The sequence below is a fragment of the Mizuhopecten yessoensis genome, unplaced genomic scaffold, assembly GCF_002113885.1.
Source record: "Mizuhopecten yessoensis strain PY_sf001 unplaced genomic scaffold, ASM211388v2 scaffold6505, whole genome shotgun sequence".
NCBI lineage: Eukaryota > Metazoa > Mollusca > Bivalvia > Pectinida > Pectinidae > Mizuhopecten > Mizuhopecten yessoensis.
Genome location: NW_018406583.1, coordinates 242811 through 268188, shown reverse-complemented (window position 1 = coordinate 268188; position 25378 = coordinate 242811). Strand labels below are relative to the sequence as shown.

The window sequence follows — 25378 nt, the reverse complement described above, 5'->3', positions numbered from 1 at the left end:
GCAAATGATAACAGAGATTATAAACTTCATTTTTGACATAAGACGCTGTATATTTACACGGAGATTCTCAGGTAAAAAGGTCAGGTATTTCGTCAAGAATTGCATGTGATTTGCTACAGGTTTCAGGTCAACATTCAATAAATTTACTGTCACAGTCGGCATATAAATATATCTTAGCTACGGTCTAGTTTATGATTAAATCACCGATAAAAAGTTTGAAGAAATAAATCGGCTCAAAACGTATCAATGTCAATGTTCAATTCGGCCTCACCTGCAGACGACATGTGCGCCTCGGTCCGCCGATATTTTCCTGTTTGCGTAGAGCACAAAGCCGTTTACTGGAAAGTTACATATTATGTAACACCGAAGTATTTCCACATCAACCATGCAAAACCCTTTAAAACCTTTATTATCATCGTAGGTGACGATGGAGAATAAATGTTCACCATCATATTCATTGCTTCAATCAACACGTCCGCCATTTTTATGATTTTTTTTTCGATTTGAAATTCTCTCGCACACCTTTGGTTATTACTAGGGTACACTGCCGTGAATATCGAAAGTAATGACAAAACAACCAATCAGAAGCCTTCTACTATACGCGTTCGGGTTTGGTATAGCAACAACCCGACTTCACACTTCCTGGCTACCGATCAAAGCCTACAGACCGAGGAACGACTATAGTCGTGCGTAGCACTGACGGCCCGGCTTTTAAAAACGACTATTGTTGTGCGTAGCAGCCTAAGGGTTAACAGCTATGGTCATTTAAGGATGTGCCAGGTTTTGTGGTGGAGGAAAGCTGGAGTTCCCGAGGAAAACCACCGACCTACAGCCAGTACCTTGCGACTGCCCCACGTAGGCCTCGAACCCTCGACCCAGTGGTGGAGGGCTAGTGGTAGCAGAATGTCATACGCCTTAACCACTTGGCCACCCCGACCCTGGATTTTTGGTCAATGGAGGAATATTTAATGAGACAAAATACTTCAGCCAAGGCCTAAATTATTTTCAATTATTACTTATAATGATTAATTAATTAACTAATCATAATCAATTATTTCTTTTACCAGACCTGGTAGAAGAGCTAGGTGCCTTGGGAGTCACCAGAAAAATGAAACAGTAAGTAGGAGAGAAAAGAAAAGATATATAGAGCCTATGGGAAACAAATGGGTTTTGTTATTTCCCCGTAATGAGATCATCTCACGGAGACCCAATCCTATGAGAGATTTTGGCCAGAAGGAAAGATTTCTATGGATCCTTGACCATGTGTCGTTTGTTACATTATATTTGATGCAGTGTACGCTCTTTAACTCATTCACCCCTGAAATTTCATAATGAACTATTCCAACCTTTGAATTGGAAGAGTTCAAATGCGTCTTCAGGGGTGAATGAGTTAATCAAGCTAGAATGAACACCATAGGAACTTTAAATATCAATTTGAACCCTGAATGGTTAATTTATGGGGACCCAAATCTGTCTCAAGATGTTAACATACTATTTGATAAGGTACAAAGGTACATGTTAGAGTCGGTTAGATTCTAGGTGCTAGCTGGGATCTTTTCATGCTCTCTTCATTACTGTTTCCTTTCTTCTATCATACCTACCTATGATTTGTATTGGTTCATCACCTAAAATGGTCAGTGTTATCACAAACTGTTGATTTAAGCAATTCATGTGCATTTATTGACAGTATATATGTTGAAGTACTTCTTTAATGTAATTACATTTCAAGGAAGTAGGCTTTATATAAGATTTAAAAGCTTGTTGCCAGATCCTATTCACCTGTGTACTTGTTATATATGACGAGTGAGATAAAACATTGTTTTTACGCACTGCACAATTTAAACACTGTTTTATCTGATACATTACTGTATATATAAGCATTCTACACATTCTCTGGAAACTATGATCAGCTATGGTACCTGTAGTGAATTGGTCCAAGATCGTTTGTAGAGACAAGTTTGTTAACTCATTCACCCCTGAAGACACATTTGAACTCTGCCAATTCAAACATTAGAACAGTTCATTATGAAATTTCAGGGGTGATTGAGTTAAGTGCATCTCCATGACCCTAAGTGTTAATGCACACACAAGTTGATTGTTGTGTTTTTGATCTAGGTGTGGGTACAGTGGCCCTTTGAGACCCGGCCGGAACTATTCCCCGCCTGTGTTGTAGCTATGTTCAGCCTGTACATCCTTATACAGGTGAGTCTGAGTAAGGTTGACATCCCCCTATTGTACTATCAACATCCCACTCTACTGAGATGTGATGTCAGCCACGGTCACTGGGAATATATTCACATCCTGTATTTACTGGATCGACACATAATGACCATAATGTTAAGAATCAATTAACCATAATAGGAGATTAACTGGCCAACATCACTTAAAGGTCCTTTTCTGCCAGTAGAAAACTTCTTATCATGACAAGCCTTGCCATTTTCGAAGATTCTAGTAATTGTGACTCAAAAGTCTCACCAGTTATATGTTTCAAAACTCCTGGATTAAGCTGATTACTTTCTTTAGAATCTCTTATCAGAGGAATGAATGCAAATAGGAAGTATTTCTAGTATTGTGATATTTGAATTATAAATACAAAAAAAAAAAAAAAAAAAAAAAAAAATTTTTTTTAAGGCAAGTTCAATTCTTTTTTTTTTTTTTTTTTTTTTTTTTTTAAAAAAAAAAAAAAAAAAAAAAAAAAAAAAAAAAAATTGAACTTGACTTTATAAATAATATTATTTTTTCTATATTTTTTTTTATTATTAAAAGCCCTTTATATATTAAGCATATCATCAGAATTTCCTTTATTTGAATTTGTGTTGAGAAGTTTCTATAAGCCTTTCTGCCTCAAATACTAACTAAATATTACCCAAGTTTGTCCATGATATTTGTACAGTTGCCATAGGCAAGCCACAAAATTCAGATGATGATGTATTGAATTGTGGACATATCTACATGGACATATATGAATGATCTAGTTTCAACCCTAAGTATGATTGGAAGTTTGATTTTGTTCAACTTATCAAATAGATGGCAAAATGTTAAGGCCCTTTTCCCTCCATAGATGTCATTAAATAGCCCAATAATCTGTGGGAAAGGTCATTTAACTGTATAAATTGTGTACTACATCATCGCCATTGGTCCCTTAGCTGTCACATGACTCCCTACAATGTGTCCCCAGGTCTGGTTCAGCCAATCCATGCACATGTGTTGTGTATCAACGCCATACAGCAATCGCCCATTTGTAATATCTACTGGTATTGAATCATCACTTAACATAGAAACACGGAAGGCTGCAGGAAGGGATAAACGGTTGGTCTACACAGAACACATGCAAGCCTCTCCTCCATGGGTATATACATTTAGTCAACATGTTTTACTGTATCTGAAATATTGCTCCTAAGCATTTTAGCAATGAATTAAAGAGCATATTTGCAATTGTCTTCAAGTTTGCATGCAAATAGCTTGCATAAATATTTTATGAAGAGCTACACATTCAGCATATTTTAAATCGCTATTCAACATTTTACTTTAAACAATTACAATTGCAAAGGGCAGCAAGGTACATCTGAAGCAGTTAATTATCACATTGTAAGCACATCTTTAACTTATTCACCCCTGAAGACACATTTGAACTCTTCCAATTCAAAGGTTGGAATAGTTCATTATGAAATTTCGGGGGGAATGGAGTCAAGATGTCGCAATGTCTATTAACCCTTTCACCACTGTAGACCATAATGGACTCATCCAGATCAAAGCATGGAAGAGTTTACTAAAGTTACATAGGGGTGAAAGGGTTAAACCTCCTTGAAATCAAACATCTATCTCCTGAATACCACTTTACAGAGGTCAAATAAACAGGGGTCAAATCAATGCTATTCATTAATTACCTTTGTTCTGTTCTAATGAATTTTCTATAATAGCAAAATTCTTTTGAAAAGGTTTGAGATGTCCCCTAGTTTAAGACGACCATACATTGCCAAAAGGAAGGATAGTAAAGACAGAATCAAAAAAATGTCTTTCCTTTCCTAAATCTTTGATGAACTTTGTAACGATAAGGTAGCACCTTGTTAAATAAATTTTCATTTTCGGTTCATTCGGATTTCAGATGCACAAGACCATGTACTTTTCCAGCATGTAATCCTCTCGCAAATCTTCGCTAGAGCAATATATCTCTGCTCAATGACTGCAGGCTTTACAGGGCCAGAAAATTAACTTACAATCAATCAGCTAAAAAAGCCTCCTGTGTTAGAATCCAGGCCAATAAAGTTTGACCTTTGACTCAGGGGGTCAGACAAAGGGGATTGGAGAAGTGGGAGTGAGGGTGCTCAGGGTCAGAGGTGAGAAAGGTCACACGATCTGATAATATAGCCCCATATGGGATGAGAACATATCATTCCCTCCTGTCTTAATAATTCAGGGTAACATAACTTGGCCTTTATCTCCAGTCAGCAGAGCTGAGTTAGGGCTGTAATACCTACCGTATTGATCAGAGGGCTATACACACAGGCCTCCATAGTCTAATGATATAGAGACTTCAAACACCATTCAAAATTTTATGACTCAAAAGTTTTGTCATTCCAGAATTTCAACAACATTCTTCACTACATATCCCCGTTATTAGATAAGTTCCGTTTTCTGCCATGTGATATGTATTTTCCTGAAGCTGCAGGTGTGTACCATTTCCTGTTTAGAGCAGCTAGCTCACAAGCATAATCTTTTTTACTACCCTAACTTTATTTTCACCGTACATATTGAACATTTTCACTAGTCCTAAGCTCAAATCTACTTGCCCCAGGCATCGGGCTAGTGGTATCAATTTTTTTTACTGAATCAAACTGATGTTCTTAAAAATTTGCATTGAAATATTGACCCCAATTGAAGCAATATTAGATATGAGAGTGCATCCATCAATGACAGCAGCTTAAGATACCCGGGCACTAATGACACCAGGAGACTGAAGCTTTCCGATTGTACACCCGGGCACTAATGATACCAGGAGACTGAAGCTTTCTGATTGTACGGTTGGTCTGGTCTCCTAATTAGTGACATTGACCTCGATAAATACACCTCTCTGTCAATCAAACTTCACCCAAAGGCCAAGTACAGATTATAAATTGTAAGTAATGCGTCAAGCCAAGTGAATTTGACCTAGACAGTAGACTTTTGTGGTAAAATCAACTGAATTTCAAAAGAAACTCCCTGAAACCAAAAGAAAATTCCTGAGTGCTTCTTATAATTAACTTTCAGATTTTGCTCATGTACTATCTTAATTTTTGCACAGTACAAATGGTGAGTGAGTTCCATCAGAATCCAGAAACACTTCACAAGTTATTGTGCAGCAATCTTCCACTAATCAGACTACAGTAGGCCAAACAATAGATTTTGTTCAGAGTTCTGCTCACAGACTGTTGCTCAAGTTATCCTGTGGAAACCAAAGAATTGATGGATGGACAGACAGATGCTCCCCATACCGTAAAATAGTTGCTCAAAATGTTTATTGGTTTGTGTTTTTACGTCCTATCAACAGAAATTGTCATTTGAGGACGTGCCAGGTCTTGGGGTTGGAGGAAAGCTGGAGAACCCGGAGAAAGACTACCGACCTGTGGCCAGTACAGTACATTGTATAGGTGCTTTCCACTCCTCTACAGTACCTGGCGAATGCCCAACGTACCATCATACCAACAACCCAGTGGTGGAAGGCTAGTATTAGCAGAATGTCATACGCCTTAACCACTCGGCCACCGCTGCCCCCGCTAAAAAAGTTTGATGAGTGCAAAAAAGTGGAAAGGCCATGATGCAAAAGGTCTAGCAGAAAGAATGTAGATAATCAAAAGGTTTTTAACTCATTCACCCCTGAAATTCTGTAATGAACTATTCCAACCTTTGAATTGGAAGAGTTCAAATGTGTCTTGAGGGGTGAATAAGTTAAGGACTCTAAGCACCAAGCTTACCTTGAGTCCAGTTCCAGCACAGGCGATCCCTAGGGCCATAGCAGCACCGAAGCGAACATGTGGATTGTAGCTCTCCGACAACAGCGACACCACACTGGGACATTGCTCAGGTGTTCTGTAAAGTACAAAAATAAATGGATTACTCAAAACTTAGAAAATATTCACAGTTAAACAAAGTGGTACCATTTATCATCAGATAGCAGGTGCTTGCTAGGAATCCTGGTGTCCCGAAAAATCTACGACCTTTGGCAAGTTCGGAAGAGTACAAAATTCATTTAGATAACAACCTTTAGTGTGTATATACTTGTTAGTTTGCTAAAACCATAGGGCCATTTTCTTTTCCTATAACATAAACACTGTAGACAGCGTTAATATTTTATTTGTGTGTTCTCTGTGAAATATTACCCACATCATGTCAATTATAAAATGATGAATGAGATTGGTGAGAGTCTGGCTAATTAATATTTTATAACTTTTGTGTCTGGAGTTTTTTCTTACGCTGGTAAGCATACATATACATACTAGTCAGAGGAAACAAGAGGCCCATTGGGATTTAGATTACACATGCTCTTTATAACAGAAATATCATTTTTATCATGAAAAAGCCTAGATGAAAAAATTATTTGAAAAGATATAAATGAATATTCTTGAGAAGAAGTTGCTAAACTAAAGGTTGACAATCAAGTAGCAATAATTGACAGACACTGTACCATCACAGACATTGCTGTTATTGAAAAAAAAGTCAGAGGCCATAGTCTGACGTAGTTCAAGTCAAGTTCTTTATTACTTAACTATTATAGCATCTAAAATTAACCTGAAAAATAGCAATCATTATTTACGGACTATTTGTACCAAGTTTCATTAATTCTGGAATTATAGTTCTTAAGAAGAAGTTGTTAAGAGAAAAAGGTTGGCAAGTCTCCAGAACTTATGTCAGATACTACACCATATTACATTATGATGTATATGGCCTTCCACAAAGGTAGTGTTACTTGTCCATAGGTATCAGCCAAACATCAGGCTATTAAGTAGTTATTGGCAATCACTTAGTTTGAAGGATTGTGGCTCTGTACCTTTATAATTTGTGGCACTATAAGCTGTGTAAATTGTGGGAGCATAATTGCAGTGGGTTGTGGCAATGTAAGTTCTGTGGAATGTGGCACTGAAATATTATTAGATTGTTGCACTATATCTCAGTAGTTTGTGGCACTATATCTCAGTAGTTTAGGGCACTATATTCCAGTAGTTTGTGGCACTATAATCTCAATAGACCGTGGCAATACAGGCTCAGTAAATTGTGGCGCTATAATCTCAATAGACTGTGGCAATATAGGCTCAGTAAATTGTGGTACTTATTACTCAATAGACTGTGGCAATACAGGCTCCGTAAATTATGGCTCTATAATCTCAATAGACTGTGGCAATATAGGCTCAGTAAATTGTGGCACTATAGTCTCAATAGACTGTGGCAATACAGGCTCCGTAAATTATGGCTCTATAATCTCAATAGACTGTGTCACTATATCTCAGTAGTTTGTGCCACTATATCTCAGTAGTTTAGTGCACGATATCTCAGTAGTTTGTGGCACTATATCTCAGTAGTTTGTGGCACTATATTCCAGTAGTTTGTGGCACTATAATCTCAATAGACTGTGGCACTATATCTCAGTAGTTTGTGGCACTATAATCTCAATAGACTGTGGCAATATAGGCTCAGTAAATTGTGGCACTATAATCTCAATAGACTGTGGCAATATAGGCTCAGTCAATTCAAAAGCTCAGTAGGATGTGGCAACCAAACCTCACTCAATTGTGGTAGTGTAGGTTTGGATGATCGCAGCACTTTAATCTCGGTAGAGATCGGCAGAAATAGAAGAAAAATATTCCAAAACTTCCCTAATGTATGAAAAGAGTTATTACATTCTGATAAGTTTTTGCCTCCACTTCTAATGAATGTGACCTCTAAGATTATGTTGATGACCTCTAAAAGTACAAGTATCAATCCAGAGTGGTAATATGCCCTCCTGGTGACAGGGCTAATGGGCAGATAACTCTTGTCAGTCCTTATCATATTGATGGGGCAGTAAAACATTTGTAGTGGAGGTGATGGTTCTACTGTGCGCACCCCAGTGTCCCATTCCTGAGGGCCACATCGTAACAGAAGTAGTTAGTCTATAACTAACTGCTTATCTCCCCTTATCTAGTGAGTTCCAGTCCTACTTACAAGCAAAATACTTCATCAACTTGGTGCACGGTATAAATATTGAAGTTTTTTTTTTCAGGCTCATTTTCAATAGGGAACATTCTATCTGAATTTTTTCACAAAATGAAGTAAGAGTGGAATTAATGTGTGGGTCTCTTTACCCCATTCACCCCTAAAGTCACATTTGAACCTTACTATGTCAAAGACTGTTTAAACTGGGGGTGTGTGGGGTGTGTGTGTGTGTGTGTGTTAATTACCGTATGCTTGAGGGTATCACAAGAAAAAGTGCAAATGAGATATGATAATGTTTAAAACCATTATTTCAATTGCAAAAATACACCATTTTTTCTATAGCATGTAACAATGCAACATATTTTTTTCTATAACGTGTAACAAAACTTTTTTCTCTTTTACCGTATTTTCCCTGCAATAAGCCCGGGTAGCCAACTCATAGTCTGTTACTAAAAGTAGGAGGCTGGACTTATTAAAGGACAATGACACAGCTTTTGTTGGTATTTTTACTTAACTCAACATTTGAGCTCTTCCAATTCAAAGGTTGGAATAGTTCACTATGAAATTTCAGGGGTGAATGAGTTAACTATAATATATATGGACATGCTTATTACCAGGCATGGGTTTATCCCCAGACAAATACGGTATGTGCATAACGTCACATCACTATAATAAAATTTGGCGGTGTTGAGATGATCCCGTTTTTTCAGGTTGAGTAAATTAACTGAAAAATACTCGCACGTAAATACTTATTTATAGATTTCACAGCTATTGCCAATGTGAAAAAAAATGTCCACACTGCAATCAGTTTTAAGGGTCACAATGCGAACGTTTACACATGCAAGCGACTTTTACAGTATATCTGCCATCTGTATGACGTCACTACAATTCTACTGCTGATGCTGTATGTCAAGTCAGATGACGTCGCACAAATTTCGGCCCTCTATAGGTGTGGACCATACTGCTAATATGTAAGTGTTTCTCCTAAACAGTAGAACGGAAAGACAAAACATGCAGTTCCCACTGTAGATTAAGGACGGAGTGGAAGAGAAACAAAGTCATGAAAAATGCAACAATGATACTTGAACTACCACTTCTAAAGATGATTTTGTATGGGTATAGACAAGTTCTACTGAATACCACAAATTAATGATAGATGAGACGAAGATTTTAGTGACGAGCCAGTTTTTTTTAGAATGTATGGAAATGCCGATCACCAGTCTTATAACAAGAAAATCAATCTCCTCCCACACAGCCTCAAATGTCACTAACCTAATCTCTACCTTAAAAAATGCCACTCAATAACTAGAGCATCAGAAACGAAAATTTACAAATGTTCATTGAGGTATGATGAAGATGGCCGTTAAAAGAGCTAAAAATGAAGCCACGCTCATCAGATCCCGTAAAGCTCGATCAAGTCGTTAGCGGACTCCTCCCTAGTAACGTAAAAGATTCTGTCGAGTCACTCATTGGCTGATATTGCCTGCTAACCTGTTTACGCTGGCACAGCATTTGTCAAAACACATTGATTTTTTATATGCATACCACTTGTTGTCCATGTTGTTATTTTTCGGACCAATTTCTCCCGTAGATTTAATAAAATGTTCTTTATTTTATGTCAAGGACTGTATCAGTAATAGAATCAAAACTAACGGCTGCTTAAGTTATACAATAGGCAGTATCACCTTGCCAATCGTAATGGTTCTGACCGCCTGATGTCTATATCAGTGCTGAGATCGACATCAGATCCTAATAGTGCTGAGATTTTACATAATGACCTGCTTACCACAGCTATCGCCGCAGCTATCACTCCATCAGGCATGCCATACCAAACAAAAACGACTCTCGGACAGTGGCTTCCCATCAAACATCAAACAAAAGTGATTGCTGCATCATGACCCAAAGTCAGAGCTATGGAGGGCGGTATTTTGTTAGGGTGCTATTGACATAGACTAGAAGTACACATACACTAAATGTTATAGTGCAATGGCTACGTCAACAAAACTGGACAATTATTATCTATTAATACCTCTCCAGGTTTCAGAGCATATGTAGCGTATGGCTTACGAGACCCTTTGGTCAATAGATGGGATTTGGAGTGGTATACTCATACAGTATGTACAGTTAGGACTATTTGGAGTGTTATACTCATGCAGTATGTACAGTAAGGACTATTTGCAGTGGAATACTCATACAGTTTGTACAGTTAGGACTTTTTGGAGTGGTACTCTTACAGTATGTACAGTAAGGACTATTTGGAGTGGAATACTCATACAGTATGGACAGTTAGGAATATTTGGAGTGGTATACTCATCCGGTATGTACAGTTAGGGCTATTTGGAGTGGTACTTATACATTATGTACAGTTAGGAATATTTGGAGTGGTATACTCATGCAGTATGTACAGTAAGGACTATTTGGAGTGGTACTCATACAGTATCTACAGTTAGGACTATTTGGAGTGGTACTCATACAGTATGTACAGTTAGGACTATTTGGAGTGGTATACTCATGCAGTATTTACAGTTAGGACTATTTGGAGTGGTACTCATACATTATGTACAGTTAGGACTATTTGGAGTGGTATACTCATGCAGTATGTACAGTTAGGACTATTTGGAGTGGAACTCATACATTATGTACAGTTAGGACTATTTGGAGTGGAACTCATACATTATGTACAGTTAGGACTATTTGGAGTGGTTCTTATACATTATGTACAGTTAGGACTATTTGGAGTGGTACTCATACAGTATCTACAGTTAGGACTATTTGGAGTGGTACTCATACATTATGTACAGTTAGGACTATTTGGAGTGGTACTCATGCAGTATCTACAGTTAGGACCATTATTGGACCGATTTGGGTCAGCACCTGGTTTGAGCCCTTACTATTGACCTTCAGGGTCCAAGTATCATATACATGTACTAAACATTAGGATCAGTACCATGGAAATATATATCATTTATTTCACGTTTACTTAAGATATTTGCTTATTGTTTAAACAAACTCTTATACAGAAGAAAACTAACAGTATATCAGCACCAACTGAACATTTAGAATAGAAATTGGAAGTGCTCATCATAACCTTGACCTTTGACCTTAGGTATAGATGATTCCTCTTTTCAGTCCTCTGCCCTGAACTATCTCGGGTATGTGGAGCCCTCCAGCAGGCTGTCAGTCTGTAAATACCAGTTAGTCCTACAAATATCTCACTGAAATTTACAATCAGCTGTTTTACTAAAAACACAAATTGAACCTATCAAAAACACATCCAGGATGCTTTTAACCTCATTTAAAACACATAAATTTTGGCCAGACATCACTGCTTCATCAGTACAGAGAGAAGCTATATGTTTTAAGTCTTGTACCAATTAAGTAAGAAACACAGAACCTTTGAAGTGGGGCCCAGCCAATCAGTATCCCAGGGAGGGTCAGTTTGTGGGAGGGGCCCGGCCAATGAGAACCCCAAGGAGGGTCAGTCTCTGAGACAGATCCTAGGCCTACTGAAAGGTGGCCCTAATTACAGAGAGCAGCCAGTAACTTTTACACCTTTCACACAATCTACCTGGAGAAACTAATTGCTACTAACAAGGCAGTTTGTTTCATTAGTCTTAGAGCAAGTACATTTTGTTACAACCAAGTCCTTTATATGTTTTTATACTAAGACAACAGCCCAGTACGATATATATTTTGTAACTTTGACAAGAGTACAGTATAAAACTTTGTTGCTATGGAAATACCATAACAGTCTCTGTAACTATGAGCTTTGTTACTATGACTTAATTATCTGAACAGTCTCTGTTACTATGACAGTAGCCAGTACTAAAGCTTTGTTACTATGACTACAGCTAATTACTAAAGCTTTGTTACTATGACTACAGATGATTACTAAAGCTTTGTTACTATGACTACAGCTGATTACTAAAGCTTTGTTACTATGACAACAGATGATTACTAAGGCTTTGTAACTATGACCACGGATGATTACTAAAGCTTTGTTACTATGACTACAGATGATTACTAAAGCTTTGTTACTATGACTACAGCTGATTATTAAAGCTTTGTTACTATGAATACAGATGATTACTAAAGCTTTGTTACTATGACTACAGCTGATTACTAAAGCTTTGTTACTATGACTACAGATGATTACTAAAGCTTGGTTTATATGACTTTAGATGATTCCTAAAGCTTTGTTACTATGACTATAGATGATTACTAAAGCTTAGTTACTATGACTACAGATGATTTCTAAAGCTTGGTTTATATGACTATAGATGATTCCTAAAGCTTTGTTACTATGACTATAGATGATTACTAAAGCTTTGTTACTATGACTACAGATGATTACTAAAGCTTTGTTACTATGACTACAGCTAATTACTAAAGCTTTGTTGCTATGACTACAGATGATTACTAAGCTTTGTTACTATGACTACAGCTAATTACTAAAGCTTTGTTACTATGACTACAGCTGATTACTAAAGCTTTGTTACTATGACTATAGATGATTCCTAAAGCTTTGTTACTATGGCTATAGATGATTACTAAAGCTTAGTTACTATGACTACAGATGATTTCTAAAGCTTGGTTTATATGACTATAGCCTAGCACTTTTTAATACTATGACAATAGCTATGTTAGAGAGTGTGTGCCTCACTGTTTGAGGTAATAAGTGATTGTCACCTGTGAGATGTGGTTCTCAGCACCAATCTGACAGTCTGCCTGAAATCTGCATACAGCATCCTTCCACCTTGTTTTTATATTACGGAACAGTTTTTTATATACAGTCAATCACAGCTACCTCATCCGTTTGGTGTGCAGCTGTGTAGTGACCTTGCATAGAATTTTAGTCAGCATGCAGCTTCTAAACAGTGAATTAAGTTTGTCGGTAGAAACTCTTTCTAGATCAATGGTGTTGAAGGTTTATTGGGCCCTGTCCCTGTCTGATATCAGTAATAGTGGAATTACAGAGGGGGAGACTGGGATTTCCTTAATACTGCTAATTATAATGAAGAACAGTCAGTGGCTTAATTGTTTTTATACACTGTAAGGGAGAACACAGGATACCTCTACACTACCAATCAGTCATTTGGAAACAAATTTAATCTGTAAACTATTAGATACGGGACAGAAATGTTGATATTGATTCAATTCTCACGGGAGAAAAAATCCCAACATCTTACACTAGCCAACTCATATAATTTCAACAGTGAAAGTGTTACTATAACAACCAAAAAAACATCTAAAAAATAAAATAAAATCAAGAGCATTTTAATTTAAAGCAATACTACAATTTCAACAGGGGATGTACTTTTCTAACGGAAGATTTAACAGGTGGAAAAACTAGAAGAATCAGTAATAATAATTCTCTCTTCATTTGAATGGGAGACATAAAAATTCCTACAATATTCACCATGACAATCTACGATGAAAATGATGTTTGTACATGATTTTTTCATTTTACAGGTCCACAAGTGATCCTAAAATTGGTCAGCAGTACCTGACTTTTATCACAAGGGTAGACAACTGTGGATGAATCTGTAGGATTAGGTATAGATGAACTAGAATATAACTATTTGACTCAATGTGTCCATTATAAGCTGAAGACTGTCACCAGTTTGGTAATTAACTCATTCACCCCTGAAGACACATTTGAACTCTTCTAATTCAAAGGATGGAATAGTTCATTATGAAATTGCAGGGGTGAATGAGTTAACACCAGATTACAAGTTCCTGCAGCAGGTGTTTGATTCTGATTAATGTCAGAAACTCATCAATACTAACCTACATAAATACCTTTAATACACCTACAAGTCATCAACATTGAATACAACAGTACTGTAGCAGAACTGAACTGGGTTGATCAGCTAGCAATCAGATAGTTTAATTGGTTAGTCTATAGTAAGAATCTTAGTCTGGCCGTTGCACTTTGCCTTTCCTGTTAAGTTTTGTATCCAGTGTCCAATTAAATGTACACGTGGAAGGAAGTATAAGGTCTTGTATGTCTTTGTGGTCGAAGACTTCGCTGAAAGAGGGATAAATGTAGCGGAACTGAATTGGGTCAATCACCGGGCCCAGGGATCAATAAATATTTCCCTATCATCCTTTTAGTCCTTTGGATTTCCAATATTGAAACATAAATATTTTTCATAGTAGGTTACTTTTTATACAGGGGGGAGGTGGGTGGGTGGGTGTAGGGTGTAGGGGTGTATTTTTAGGAGGGGTATAATATGTATCTGGATATACGGTGGGGGTAAAGTTTATGCTCAACAGGTAGCTCAATTGGGTATACAGCCTCCGTCTAGAGTCCTGAAGTCTTGGGTATCGACTCTAGTCTTGTCTAGAGTCTGATCACTCGTCATAATACAACGATATGTCAACAATTTGATATGTTTTTATTTTTCGTCCTATTAACAGCTATGGTCATTTAAGGATATGCCAGGTTTTGGTGTTTGAGGAAAGCCGGAGGAGTACCCGGAGAAAAACTACCGACCTGTGACCCGTAACTGGTGACTGCCCCACGTTGGCATCAAACTCCCGACCTAGTGGTGGAGGGCTAGAGGAAGCTGAATGTCAGACGCCTTAACCACTCGGCCATTGCGGCCCCACCAATGTCACCAAAAATATCTGACCAGAAGTAGTAATTACAATAGCAGGTCTATATCACCAAAAGTGAAAATATCTTGAAAGCATAAGAAACTGAACAGCATAAATCCCGAGTCAACATCGAGGTAAGACATTATTGCGGTAACACCTGTCTTCAATACAGATAAGGCACTGAACCTCATCAATGCAATTCACAGATAAAACCAAAAAGAACTTCAATTTACCTCATTAATTCAATACACTGTTGAAATGTATTGTATGTCATGAATTCTGTAGATCTGAATTCAATACAGGGACAGACGGAGTAACAGATCTCAGAGCACAACGATACTTTATGATCAATGATTGATGAAAGCTGTCACCAATAACAATAAGAGACAGGTACAATCTTTAAACCCACTCTAATCTAAATGGGAGTAGATTTCTGTTTTAATCAGTGCAAGTGAGCGTTTTCACTCTCTTTTAAATCTTACTTTGACCCTGGGTCGCCCTGTGACCTGCCCCAGAAAGGTCAGCTATAAGTGAAGTATGGGTGAGGCGTCGAGACCTGGCTGTAAGTGGTACACATCACAGCATCTCCCCCATCTACTTATCTGATGTTAAGTCTACTTACTTCACCTTTTTTCACCTGGACTTATTTTAACATTGCAGTTAGCTTCATTAAAACTTCTCTTCCCCTAAAATCTAATTTAAAAGCAATGAAATTTCCTACTTTCAATGTATACTTAAAAAATAAATATGTGTCATCTTTCTACTTAAGAATAGAAAATGATGATTTCGAGCATCATTATGTAATTGAATCGTGAGCCAAGCTAACCGTATACCGGAATGCATTGAGTTTAAGTTTATTTAACAAGGTAATATACTTACCTTGGTGTTCAGAGGAATTTGATTTTAATGAATAATAGGTTTTCACCTGGTCCCTGTTCTCTGTTATTTGGGCAAGCCCATAACAGTTCGAGATGATTCTACTGTCACATCTAAGGTAACGGACATAAAACTGACAGACCGACATCATACGAAGATGACAGGTGAATATTCGTCAGGTGTAAAACAGTCGAATCACACCAAAGGCATGGCCGCTAAATCACAAACCAGGTAATTACAAATTAATATTTAATATAACACTTACTTCTGTACTTGGAGTGTGAGAATTCTGTAGCTGTGTCTACATCATTGTTTTAACCTTCATTACAGTCACTTTATCTGTAAGTCATTATCATTGTTATTTTCTACCATACCTTTATAGCATTCATGAACATCTTAATTTTCTGTTTGATAATCTCAATTTTAATACCTATATTCTATTTATTCATCATTGTGTGCAGACATCAAATATGTTATTTAACATGAGTTTCTATTTTATCCGAGATTTAAAAGAAAAAAATTTCAAGCGAACCTCTGGTAAGCTACAATGAAAAATTAAAAGGCATTCTGGCTGTATCGTAGTTGAACGGAGCTTTGGGTCCTAGTTATCACATGATTGAGAATCTTTTCGCGTATATTATGAACAACATATACAATTCTATAACTCATTTACCCCTGAAAACACATTTTAACTCCTCCAATTCAAAAGTTGGAAAAGTTCATTATGAAATTTCAGGGGTGAATGAGTTAAGCCTAAAATTCTGTCATTTTTGTTCTATATGTATTGTCTCCGTTGTCACATCATTATGTGATGCCTACCAAACTGGTTCAGCTAACTAATGCCAATGTAAGAGGCGGTGGTCAGTGAGGGATTTGGTAAAGCCTTATTAAGATGGAGTAACTCTGAAGACATTGTCAATACAGGTTTAATGGAAGTGGTTTCTGAACTCACCACTGCTTATAAGGGCTTATTAGTGAATAGAGACCTATATATCAGCACTAAACAGGAAGAATCATCCCTCACTGCCCTAGCACTGTTTGCTTGTTGTAGACAAATCAGTTCTGGCCCAAGTTTTGTGTGGCTGAACACATTAGCCAAATACCCAAACGTCCAGTTGAGAGTAAAAAAGGGTGGTATCTGCTAAAATAACTCTATTGGTACATGTGACAAATCGCTGCTGAACAGGCACTCAAACCTTCGTTTAATCTATTTGTGTTATGTACTTAAACGTACACACAAGGAAACTGGAAAGATGTGGGATTTATCCTGATGATGTCTCGTATAGAAAGCGATGCTGGTTGGATCAAACTGTTCAATAATGTGTTTGAAATTCGAGTTGTATTTAACAAATAGATCTGAGTGGTATTTGACAAGAATTTGAAGAGGTATTTCGACAATTTGTATATGAGAGTGAAATAGTGATATAAAAGTGGTATTTGACAGCGAGACCGGAGTGGTATTTGACAGTGATACATGAATGATATTTGACAGTGAGACAGAAGTGATATTTGACAGTGATACATGAATGGCATTTGACAGTGAGATATGAGTGGTATTTGACAGTGAGACAGGAGTGGTATTTGACAGAGACAGGAGTGGTATTTGACAGTGAGATATGAGTGTTAATTGACAGTGAGACAGGAGTGGTATTTGACAGTGAGATATGAGTGGTATTTGACAGCGAGACAGGATTAGTAATTGACAGTGATACAGGAGTGGTTTTTGACAATGGTACATGAATGGTATTTGACAGTGAGACAGGAATGGTATTTGACAGGGAGACAGGAGTGGTAATTGACAGTGATACAGCAGTGGTATTTGACAGGGAGACAGGACGGTAATTGACAGTGATACAACAGTGGTATTTGACAGGGAAACAGAAGTGGTATTTGACAGGGAAACAGAGGTGGTATTTGACAATGAAACAGGGGTGGTATTTGATATCAATAAAAGAGTGGTATTTTACCACATTGACTGTTAGAGGACAAATTAATGGTTATTTCTGCCTGATGACAACCATTGGTTTGTTACAGATGTTGGGAGAGATTTTCTGATTGTGGATTGCGTGAGAGTTTAATCAATGATATAGATGGTTAGTTGTCGACGGTAAAAAAACAAGAACAATTGACTTTTTTCTACCAATTTACGTCTCTTCTCCTGACTATACTGACATATCACGCAACTTGCCTACTGACCAGACTGAGGTAGATATAAATATGTACTATTGAAATATCGGTAGATAATAAAAGCCAGAGGTCCCAATAAAGATAATGATCGACAGAGGTCCCAATGCAGGTAATGATTGTCAGAGGTCTGTCTTTAGAGAAATAAAGAGAACTTGTAGAGTCTGAGCCAATTATCTGTTTAACGTTAAAGTGTGTATGACATGAATAGCCAACACACTTCAAACCAGACCCACATGTATGGTGTTAGCAGCTTTAATCAGCTTAAACAGAGCTAACATCAACACCACCTCCACTTGTTAGATAGGTAATTAAACCCTGTACCTCAGCTAGGTTATAATCTCCCAAATGTGTAGCCTACATGTTAATGTTCATTTTGAAATTTCTTTCCCAATTAAATTCTGAATCGGATTAAGTTATCTTAGAAAACTGTTAATGTAAAGGATTTCCAATTTCATTCATTAATTTGGTGCTACACTTTTAGAGCAAACCTACTATGACCTACATATCTGTGACTGGGTCATCATCTTAGGGCATCATGCTGTTCCTTATTAATGTAATAACAACAAGTGTCACTGTATTCAGTAGCATAAGAATTATTATCCAGAATAATATCCTAACCACCCCCTACATCCCATTCCTGCTTAACTCACTCTCCCCTTACATTTCGTAATGAACTATTCTAGCCTTTGAATTGGAAGAGTTCAAATGTGTCTTCAGGGGTGAATGAGTAATACATATACCAGAACAGTTGCTACCCACAAAGGGGCCATTTCACTAACCCTGCACCACTTGATCGTGGGTTCGAGGCCTATGTGGGGCTGCTTTAGCCAGGTGCTGGCCACAGGTTGGTGGGGTTTTTTTCTGGGTACTACGCCCACAATACCCCTTATCCTCCCCTGGACAAGGAGCTGTTGTCAGACTAACCAAAATCACTGGTCATATGTCTATTTAAATATCAAAGGAAGCAATATGGTAGCCAAACATACACAGGTTTATGTGATAGGTAAAATGTGCTGATTTTTATTTTCTATTAAAATCAGTTCAGTTGGGAGGCAGTTAGCCACTTTGATTCAAGAACCCCCCCCTCCCATCTTTATTGGTAACGAAGCAGTGAAAGTCAAAGTAATTCCTTAAAGCCCATAGGAGTGATAGAGGAAACCAAATCATAATACCAGCCCCAACTCAAACTCTGGTGATAAGGGCTTATTACATGTAAATACTCTCCAGATGCACAGCCCCAGACGAAGCTAGAAGGCTGTGGAGATAGTTCCACCTGAAGGAATCTGGTCAGAATCTCACAGCACAAACAGCATGGGTCAGTCCGACTCACTGGTCAACACTTACTAATGATCAACACTCATCAGTATTGGCAAATTCCAGAAGTACCTGTAGCCTTAAATTGAGTTTGTGGCTAGGGAGAGGAGGAGGGGAAGGGGGTGGGGGTGAATTTGATGATGGGGATAGGAGAAGAAGAAGATTGAGAGCACAAGATAAGGAAAGGCCCAGTAGGAGCTACAGGTTTTCGCTGCTTGTTTTCTGTAATCACTGCAAGTAACAGTATCATGGATAAAGCTAATAAGTACAACAACGCTTGTGTCAGTTAAATAGATAAGATATTACCTAGTTGGTGATTTGTCAACTGACAAATTTACTAGATATTACCTAGTTGATGTTGTCAACTGACAAATTTACTAGATATTACCTTGTTGGTGATTTGTCAACTGACAAATGTACTAGATATTACCTTGTTGATGATTGGTCAAATGACAAATGGACTAGATACTAGATTTTACCTGGTTGGTGATTGGCCAACTAACAAATGTACCAGATATTACCTTGTTGGTGATTGGTCAAATGACAAATGTACTAGATACTAGATTTTACCTGGTTGGTGATTGGTCAACTAACAAATGTACCAGATATTACCTTGTTGGTGATTTGTCAACTGACAAATGTACCAGATATTACCTTGTTGGTGGTTTGTCAACAGACAAATGTACTAGATATTACCTTGTTGGTGATTGGTCAAATGACAAATGTACTAGATACTAGATATTACCTGGTTGGTGATTGGTCAACTAACAAATGTACCAGATATTACCTTGTTGGTGATTTGCCAACTGACAAATGTACTAGATATTACCTTGTTGGTGATTGGTCAACTGACAAATGTACTAGATATTACCTGGTTGGTGATTGGTCAACTATCAAATGTACCAGATATTACCTGGTTGGTGATTGGTCAACTATCAAATGTACCAGATATTACTCTGTTGGTGATTGGTCAATCAACAAGTGTGCTTGATATGTTCTTGTTTCGGATTGGTCAGTTGATAAATGTGACAATATCATCTTCAACCCTTTTAAATCAATTTGTTTTTTAGAGTATCACTGTCACATCAACATTTTCAGGCATTTACCACATTAATGAAATTATGTAAATGGACAGTGTGAAAATCAGTACTTTTCGTATTTGTTTCTGAGAACTATACCAAATAATCTACAGGTGAAAATGTATGGGGTCTTATACTAGGTGGGCAGATTAATCATCAGTGACAAAATACAAGGCCTACAAACCAACAATTAAAAAAGGTTCAATATTTCACTATCCTTTCAAAAACTCTTCAATCAATTCTGGATTAGTTTAATTCCCAATTTGCATAACATTATTATGTAAGTGAGTAATGGTCCATCTAATAATTTTCTAAGCGGAAATTGAATTTGTACAACTATACTACATTATGTGTAAAATATATTAAAGCACAGCTAAATACTCTCACAAAAGTAAAAGTAAAGGTATCTTGTGTTTGTTAGTGTACAGGAAATCAAATTAACTCATTCACCCCTGAAGACACATTTGAACTCTTCATACTCAATGGTTGGAATAGTTCATTATGAAATTTCAGGAGTGAATGAGTTTAGTTTGGATCTATATGTGAGAATTTTAAACTTGAGGTACCAGGTAAATTCAACAGGATGAAGAGAGTATAAAACGAAGATGGATTATTCTTTCTTAAAAGGTGGAGTGAGAATGTTCCCTGTGCGCCGCAGTAAGACCTGCCCTTGTGGACAAAGAACTCGATGTCTGCGATCATGAATTTGTCTGGTTTATCAACAAGTAGACTACCCTGGGGCAGTAATTCACAAACAGAAATAGCATTAATTGAATGTCTATAATCATGTCGTAGCCCTTAGCACAAAGCCTTTTATTTCTCCTTCAGTATATTTCATTAACTTGTCGAGTTCCTTCATTAATGGTTCTCTGGGTGGATAGCATGGGTCTATTGACAATTATAGAAATGTAAGGACTGGCCACATCAAAATTATAAGCCTGGCAGAATTCTCTAGTTATATCCTAGATGCTAAGGTGAGTTCATTTATTGAACTGAAATAGTGGTATACACGTGGAAAGGTGAATGGTTTGAATAACTGAATGTCCCGAAGAGAAAGTTTTTTTCTGGCTTAGAATAACTTCCCTTGGCATTGTATTCATATTCCATTTTGATACTATGCATTTATAGCTCCTGGATCTATACTTAGATCCTTAGCATGTTGGTTTTTTTAGTTTTATTTATTTCATTTTTTTTTAATATTCAAACTAAAAAACATCAGTAGTTATGTTAAATGCACTACAAGGTGTGTTTTATTTTGGAAGTTTTTTCCCAGAAAATTGCTTTACCAATATTTTAGTTTGGTTTGGTTAGTTTGTGTTTTACGTCCTATTAACAGCTATTTTGTTGATGTCAATACCAGTACTTTACAAACACCATATGTTTACTTGTCAATGGGCGTCAGAGTGTTGCAGCTATAACCAGATTTGAAAATGTCCATTGGGTTCTCAGAACTATAAGACTTAACTCACTCACCCCTGAAACTTCATAATAAACAATTCCAACCTTTGAATTGGAAGAGTTCGAATGTGTCTTCTGGGGTGCTTGAGTTCAGAAGGAATATAGTCCATACCAACAGACTACCTTGTCGGGGAATATTGTACCAATATACCTTTCAGCCTTGCAAAAAATACAAATCCAATAGAACAGTTCAACAGTTCAACGTCTTTACCGAGGGGATATAAGTAGACTGTTCATTGACAAAAGCCATTGGTGCTGACCTGTTACCGTTGGCTATCTGTGTGTTGGCCATCATTCTATAACCAGTGTGATTGTCAGGCCAGTAATCCACAACCAATGGCCGTCCAATCACTATGCATGGCTACATGTCCGCCTCACACGAGGCTACGCTAACGAGGCTTTCCAATCAACTCTCAGACATGTTACGCTTGGTCCTTTTACTGTCCTTAGGAAACTATCTCAGCTAAAAAAGTAATCTGAAAGTGATTAGCTTTCGTGCTCATCACCAATAATTATCACACACATTACATTGCAGTGTTACTAAATAGAGGGAATTGAAAAAAAAAAAAAAAGGTTGTTGGAATTATTTAAAAATGTTTGTTTTTGTTTAAAAAGTTTTTCCTTGATACACCTTGCAATGAGTTAAATATCTCCAGAAAACCCCCCACTTAAACCACGATCTAGTAGAAGGTGGTTTGATATTTGCACCAAAAATATACAAACAAAGACATAAAACGAATTGACTTTTCAATCACATGAAACCTGATCTTTATAAAACTATACAAGTTGGGTCTTTAAAGGGGAGGCAACTGGCATCAAAGTGAACGTTCAATGATACGTGTAACACTACACGTGTATAGTAAACACCTACCAGTCAATACTACGCGATGCAGACGTTGTCGAGAGCGTTCATACCTTACCTGGCATCACATATGTTTGGACAGACAGGGAGCCTGGGAGGGGGTGGCCAAACAGGTGCGGGGGCTAAACCGAGACCCAGCAACCCTTACCATTAAACAGCTAGGACACATATCTGTTTGGTATTTTATACTCGAAAAATCAACTCATAAATCATGTTTCTTTACTCTACACCAGAAAGAAACCGGGTAAATATTTCCGATAGCATATCATTTTTAGCAATAAAGTAATTTTAGTGTTTTCTGTTTTCTGTCGAATGGTTTTATAATGCCTTATGGCCGGTTGAGATGTTGGGTTGAAGGTGACTTCAGGGTGCCAATAAACAGGTTAAAAGTTGGCTATACGGTGGGGCTACCTCAGAGCTTATCACAGACGGAGTCAAACCTAATACCATTACATTGTCAGGGTAAAAAAAATGAATATAAAGACTATTGAAGAACATAAACAAAGACTTTGCCCCTAGTCTAGGTATAGGAAAAACACATGGTCATGTGGGGAATTTATATAGAAAAGCAACAAAGCACACATTTTCAATAAGAGTCATCAATTTGAAAATATTTTACATCAAAGTTTTAATTTATATACAAACAATGTATATATCAAATGTGCCACATTGTGTATAAAGTAAAACTTTGATACAGTTTCAGGAGACAGATTTTATTGGCTTTGCCTATTGCCCAATTCCTTTTGAATGTATTAGACTTTTACAACAAAATAGTCTGAAATGAAAAAAAAATTGATATAACTAATCACACAGATTATGTGAGAATAACAAAAAAATTACATGAAAAAATAAATGACTAAACATTATTAGTATAAGTGTATCTGCAAGATGCCCATGTGTAAACATTTTGATGGAAACAAGACAAGGGACCTAAACAAGACCAAACACTTACCAATAGGAGATTCACTCTCTAAATGGGTCACTTTGACCGTTGTTGACCTTACATTAGTAATAACTCTCAAACCTTGACCAAGTCTGACCTCTCTTTTTACCTGATGTTTATGTACGACTGACGAATTTCTACAGTAAACAGAACAGTTCAAAGAAACTTTCATCTCCGTGTAAGCTGTGGCCTTACAAGCCTTAATCAGGTTCTCGGGTCTGTTTCAGCACACAAGCTGTGCAGAAAGAATGAAACCTCTATTCATCTGCTGCCTTTATTTCAATGCAAAGCAGACAATGTACCGGCTCTGATGATCTTTGACAATTTTGGGTTTAAGGTTCAGACCAGGGAATGTAAAACGTCCCGACTGCACTTGTTGATTTCATCATGAAAAATGTGGTCTGAAGATTCTGCACCAGGAGAACAGGAAGTGCTGGGACGAGCATTACACTACTGTTACATGTACAAAGAGATGGACCCAAATCTGACGAGTCTGGTTTTGTAACAAAACCATTTACAAAACCATTGTGATTCAGACGGATTCTTCGGTACAAAAATGTTTCACAGAAAAACTTGACAATAGTGAGGTCTCCATTGACACAGGACAACAATCCCTTTTTTTCTGAATATGTTTTCTTCCCTATAAAGTATATCTACATAAGCATTCACTGTATTGTCATACTTAACTTTGGAACAGCATACTAATATAGGAGGGCATTTGGTGCAGTATGACGGAGGATGAGCATGTGATGTTGTTGTTGTGAGCACAAAAGGTACAATGCTCTGGGAGTGCTGCCCTGTAGTAGGGACAAACAGCGTCTTCGCTGACACACCTAACAAAAGCCGCGTCAGACCTGTTTGATCTCATCACAGGACACAAGTCAAAAGGTGCTCGGCCCATATTGCTACAGTGCATGGAAAACAGGGCCCTGTCAGTTTTGATAATTACCTATAACATTATCTGGACATGTGCACTAATTAGTTCGCACCATGACGAGCCCTGTTTGACAAGCCATAGAGGATTACAAAAGGATTACAAGGTGACTAGCCGGCCGCGACAACCACTAATGCCATCGAACCAAGCCTATCTGTGCTGGAACAGTAATTTTAATTATATCAATAAAATTGAGAAAACCTGCATAGGATTGTTACAATGATTTCCTTAGGGTGTGAAATAATGATAATATTGTTCATTTGTTTCGCAAAAGTTTCAAAAAGAAATTTATTCGATTTGTAATTTTTTCTTAGTTAAGCACTTGTGAGGGCGAGTACTAAACAATCGATAGTCAATCAGAAATCGTCACATCACACAGTACTCGCTCCGCCATCAATCTGTACTCACACACATAGTTAATCTCTGGTACATATTGTGAAACGCTGACTTCATAACTGCTGCCTAGCTTCATGATCAAAGTCATTGAAAATTCTATGAAATACTAAAAGGCTTAAACACGAGTGATAGCTTTTAATCATCGGCCGTGTTAGGCACCCTCCACAGGTTAGCGTATGATTAGAGAATCAATGTGATATTGGATTGGCGCCGACACCATTATGGGGTCTTCAATAACACTTTAATCTTTAATAATACCAATATGCCAGTCCTGTAAGACTGCACTGTTACTGCAGGTGCATCCTCGTCCAGAAATACAGCTAGTCAGACGTTACAAATAACTATTACTGGTGTATCCTCATCCAGAAATACATCTGGTCAGACGTTACAAATAACTATTACTGGTGCGTCCTCGTCCAGAAATACAGCTGGTCAGACGTTAGAAGTAACTATTACTGGTGTGTCCTCGGCCAGAAATACAGCTGGTCAGACGTTACAAATAACTATTACTGGTGCGTCCTCGTCCAGAAATACAGCTGGTCAGACGTTACAAATAACTA

The 25378-nt window shown here is 37.4% G+C and overlaps 2 protein-coding genes across 2 annotated transcripts in view; one reads left to right on the top strand and one right to left on the bottom strand.

Annotated features, from left to right (window-relative positions):
• Positions 1–25378, bottom strand: part of LOC110452240 (26S proteasome non-ATPase regulatory subunit 1-like) — a 244652-nt gene that overhangs the window by 38867 nt on the left and 180407 nt on the right. Inside the window, exon 22 of the mRNA XM_021500619.1 lies at positions 5952–6066. Within this exon, the coding sequence (XP_021356294.1) occupies positions 5952–6066 (115 nt within the window). The remainder of the gene's footprint in view (positions 1–5951; positions 6067–25378) is intronic.
• LOC110452242 (5-hydroxytryptamine receptor 2B-like) overlaps positions 15798–25378 on the top strand; it is a 49070-nt gene continuing 39489 nt past the window's right edge. The window contains exon 1 of the mRNA XM_021500625.1: positions 15798–15876. The gene's annotated coding sequence lies outside the window, so the exon portion shown is untranslated. The remainder of the gene's footprint in view (positions 15877–25378) is intronic.